Source organism: Ziziphus jujuba, chromosome 5 (genome assembly GCF_031755915.1).
Source record: "Ziziphus jujuba cultivar Dongzao chromosome 5, ASM3175591v1".
In the NCBI taxonomy this organism is placed as follows: Eukaryota; Viridiplantae; Streptophyta; class Magnoliopsida; order Rosales; family Rhamnaceae; genus Ziziphus; species Ziziphus jujuba.
The window spans coordinates 25,188,528-25,193,168 of record NC_083383.1 but is presented as its reverse complement, the minus strand read 5'-3'; the positions used below and the strand labels follow the sequence as shown (position 1 = coordinate 25,193,168).

Below are 4,641 nucleotides of genomic sequence, written 5' to 3'. Positions count from 1 at the left end.
TGCATTGAGAAATCCGAGTGGACTAATGTGGATTACTCTTATATAAAAAATCACCTATGTGGGAGAGAATATGGGTCGCTTTAAAAGAAAATTGTACAAGGCATAATGTTTTAGAAACTCTCACAGAGATAGGGAGATATTTATGATCAAAATGAAAGCTAAAATGTGCCAGAGAGAAGTCTTATGTGAGGAGTATCATCATTTACTTAACAACAGAAAAGTTCAAGGAAATCGCATCAGCTTTTTTGGTTAATAAATTAAATATATTCTTATTAAGGAAAGATCAAAGTAGTTATTTACCTATCCTATATAGGTTTCAACCATTGCACTTTATTACCAAAGTCAAATTTTGTGTACATTCGCCTCTATCTGTTGATTTCATTCGTGCAAGGAATTGTTGGAAAAATATGGCTTTAATACCATATTGATTGATATTGAAAGTTTTGTTAAATAGCTTTATAATATGGGTGCTACAAGGCTTTATTATTAATTTTAATTTTGTTATAGCTGTTAATGTTGGATTTAAAGCCAGATTTTAAATATTGTAATGGTTTGACTTTAATTTTTGTGACATTTAGATTAAAGTCGTGTTTTGAAAACCCGCTTGTGTGAAGCTTTATATACCTCATATCGATCAGCAAAGAGACACAATAGAAGACCCAGAGATTTATTCTTAACCTCCTTTCATTCTCTATATAGCCCTCTTAGATGTTTCCAGCTTTCTAGTGTAGTCAAGTTTTGGCATAGTTTTAGTTTGCAAGAGGAGCTTTGTAGGAGTTTTGGCATAGTTTTAGCGCGTTGGCATTGTATTATGGGAAGAGACGCTTCAAGATCACTTGCACCAATGAAAATGAATCTGTTTTAAGAAAGCTGCATAATCATAGGCCTCATATTAAGTAATTCATCAGTTATGTCAGACTATTCCAAGTTATCTGTATATTTCATTAATTTTTAGTTTCAAGTTTCTGTAAAATATAATTAATATATTATTCAGCTGTCTTATTCTTCAAAATTTTTTTTTTTAAATCATTAAATTTTCTAGCACCATCTCTCGACAACGAATTTTAATAGCAACTCCAGCAGCAATTATGGCTCAAAAGATTTTATTTCGCGCCCTCTCCTTACATGACTGATATAGCAACCTTGTTCGAGCATTTGTGCAGTACTACACCATCCCTTCAAGAACATGCTTCAGATCCAGTGACTCCATCTTTACTCAGAGCTGAAGCTCCAGATCCTCCATAGAAATTTGACTGATTTGATTATTTACCTTGAAAATTGTTGGAAGCCCATCTAAAATGTTTGTGGAAATAAGATTGCCATACTTCAGGATCATTGCAGCCATCCATTCTCGTCACCAAATTCCAAAATTTAAAATAGTTCGTATTAGTAGAGTTGATTAGTCTTTATTATAATAACTAATGAATTAGAATAATAACATAATGGTACAGTGGCATACAGTTCCCATTTGAATAGATTCTGTTTGCTTTACAGCATCTACAAATACCAAATTCAAACGGCTGGCTGGGTAAGCCAGAAACAATCAATCAACATTTCAATACACTATCAACTTGAACCCCTGCCTAGTGATTTTTATCATAATTATAAATATAGTTTCTATTAGATATATTAACAAGATACAGGTACGACAATCATAGTTAATCTGTAAAGTTCATTCACCTCTTCCAGTAATTACTAAGCAGTTTCGAGAAATGAGTAATCAGTGTAACCAAGAACAGGATCAGATATGTAGAATGTCTCTCTGTTGTACTTATTTAGAGGAGCTTTAAGCTCAAATCTCCTTGGCAAATCTGGATTAGCCAAGAACAATCGACCATATGCAATAAGATCAGCACGATTTTCAGCAATCGCCTTGTTCCCATCCTCCCTGGTATAACCCCCAGCGGCAATGAAGGTACCTTTAAAAGCCTTTCTCATGGGTGCAAGGCTGTCAGAGCATTCAGCAATTTCATCCTGCAACTTCATTCTTGGCTCAATCACATGGCAGTATAGGATCCCATATTTGTTCAAGGATTGAACCAAGTAGAGGCCTAATGCATTAGGATTGGAGTCCCCTGATTCCATGTAGTCAGCAAATGGAGATAATCTTATTCCAACTTTATCTGCACCAATTTCATTAACAACTGCTTCGACGATTTCTAAAGCAAATCGACAACGGTTCTCTAGGGATCCACCATATTGGTCAGTTCGGTCATTAACTTGATCTTTCAAAAATTGGTCAATAATGTAGCCATTAGCCCCATGGATCTCAACTCCATCAAAACCTGCATGTTTCAGACAACAATAGAGGATTCAAACCAAATTATTAGCAGCATTAAAAATTCTCATTTTAAGTTCTACAAGCCACTTAATTTGATAAGGCAGATCAGCAAGTAAATTCAAGACATGAAACACTAATATAAAAGTATGAAGGGAACTAATTTCTTAAACAAAATTTTTTTTTTTTTTTTCCCTTGAAATTCTTGTTACATTGTTTTTTAAAGTTCTTTTCTTCGTTCTCTTGTTGATTTGAATAATAGGATTTCATTAAACCAGAAAATGACCACTAAAAAATTCTTAACACATAGTTTGGAAATGGATACTACCTGCTTCAATTGCATTCCTTGCAGCGAGTCTAAAATCGTTAACAATTCCAGGAATTTCATCTGTTCTAAGCCTCCTTGGAGGTGTGTACTGTGCAACATCAACACCGTTAGTTAATATTTGGGGGGTCAATGGCTTGTCTGTACAAGAGATTGGAGCTTGGCCATTTGGTTGGAAAACTGAAATAAAATTTTAAGTCACATGAGTTTCAGCCTCTTAAGCAAGTAGAAGTTTATAAAGCTCATGAGAGTAAAGGTCTAAAGAATTTATTGTTACTATTGGAGAGTACAAGTTGCTCTGCTTGGAAAAATTTTACAACAAAAACCTCCAAGTAAAACCAAATAATACTCGGCAATAGTAAAGATTTAAGGGAAAAAACAAAACACACACACACAGACATACGCAATTATTGTCAATAAACACGACTGTCGCCGAGTACAAATTGCTCAACTTGTAATTATATATTTTATTAACATTAAGAGCATGTGAGCCGTTTCTCAATTCTAATCTTTCTATCAAACACTCCAAACTACTAGAAAAGGTCTCTAATTCTAAGTTATAACTTAGTTATAATTTAAATCCACAAAACGGCAAACCATTTTCAAAGTCAACAACACCGCAAAATGCAAAGGTAACAGTTTAAAAAAAAAAAAAAAAAAAAAAAAAAGACAACAAACAAACAAACCGCTATTCGAGACTCTTCCTCCGTGCCAAATCTGACAGAAGAAAATACCCCCTTTGGCATGAACAGCATCTACAATGGGTTTCCAAGCTTCAACTTGCTCTTTTGTATAAATACCAGGCATATCTTGATACCTATTACATAGCAAAAGCACGCAATATGTTACATAACTTTCAATCTCAGCATGTCCCTTGAGGGGACGAACTCTGTGCTTGTTATATATTTACTTCAGTGCACAGAGAAAAAAAATAATAATAATAAATAAGGGAGAGAATTTACCAAAAGAAATGAAATTAATCTGAATAAGTTACCCTTTAGCAGTATCAGAAATTTCAGATGCCTCAGCAATGAGAAGACCCCCATTGGTGGTTCTCTGAGAGTAATATAAGATGGCATGTGGCTGAGGGATGCTGTTGTATGACCTTTGCCGGGTCAACGGTGCCAAAACAATTCTGAAATCAAATCAGAAAAAAACCATCTTAATTAGATAACACAAGCTTTAAGCTAAATATAGGACAGAAAATTTTAATCAGTATTCAAGCGTGATTGAATTCATGATTTATAGGCTTACGAGGATATATATGGTAGAAAAACCAGAAATATATGTATATATATGCTTTTGCAATAAATTTCAAGTAAAAGTTTATATAGGAAAAAAGCTCAGATTCTTAAAACTATGGAATAATAATAATAATAATAGAACAAGCCAAAGATGTGGTAAGTTTAATCAATTTCTTAATGCAAGAAAAAATATGTAATAATTTGCAATAAAGAAAAACAGTTTCTTTATGTTGATGAAGATATTCTTTTTGGTATCGACAGAAAATACCACTTTCCAGCTTTACCAAATCCATAGACACGGTAGGTAGAGAATAAGACACAATATAGCAACATGAAAAAGAAACAAAGAAAAAGAAAAGTAAGAAACAGATTGAATAGGTGGAGAGAATTGGAAGCAGTAGTACCTATGAGAAAGATTAAAGTTTCCCAATTTGTATGGTGTAAGAAGAGGGATACTGTTACCGATAGGAGTTTCAGAACCGGACATATTTGGATCTTTCTCTTCTCCCTTAATTCTTTTTTTTTTTTTTTTTTTTGGCTGAAAACTTCTCCCTTAATTCTTATGTTAAATGTGTGAGAGAATATTGCATTGCTCGCTTTCCATCATATATAGACTTTAATGCAGATTGGCTGTTGACTATTCTTCGAAGCTGATTAAAAGCCCCTTTCGAATTTTTCCTAGTTTTTTATTGACTATTCTTGTATATAGAAATTTTAGCTCTATTCATAATTCGCTCTCAACACACAAATCAGGACGCGATCGAGTTCCGTAATATAGAAAACTTTCCCCCCAA

The 4,641-nt window shown here is 33.6% G+C and overlaps 1 protein-coding gene across 3 annotated transcripts; it reads right to left on the bottom strand.

The window, feature by feature from the left end:
- Positions 1 to 1,399: 1,399 nt before the first annotated feature.
- Positions 1,400 to 4,423, bottom strand: LOC107421474 (12-oxophytodienoate reductase 1). 3 transcript variants are annotated; one of them, XM_048476555.2, is made up of 5 exons: positions 4,252 to 4,423; positions 3,598 to 3,738; positions 3,290 to 3,420; positions 2,607 to 2,783; positions 1,400 to 2,285 (listed from the first exon to the last, which is right to left on the bottom strand). In XM_048476555.2, the coding sequence occupies exons 1-5, from the start codon at positions 4,332 to 4,334 to the stop codon at positions 1,696 to 1,698; spliced, it is 1,122 nt and encodes a 373-aa protein (XP_048332512.1). In that variant the 5' UTR covers positions 4,335 to 4,423; the 3' UTR covers positions 1,400 to 1,695. The 3 variants fall into 3 exon arrangements, with proteins under 3 accessions (XP_048332512.1, XP_048332514.1, XP_048332513.1); XM_048476557.2 differs by lacking the exon at positions 4,252 to 4,423 and adding an exon at positions 4,116 to 4,233 and having other exon boundaries at positions 3,566 to 3,738; XM_048476556.2 differs by lacking the exon at positions 4,252 to 4,423 and adding an exon at positions 4,116 to 4,230.
- Positions 4,424 to 4,641: the final 218 nt, after the last annotated feature.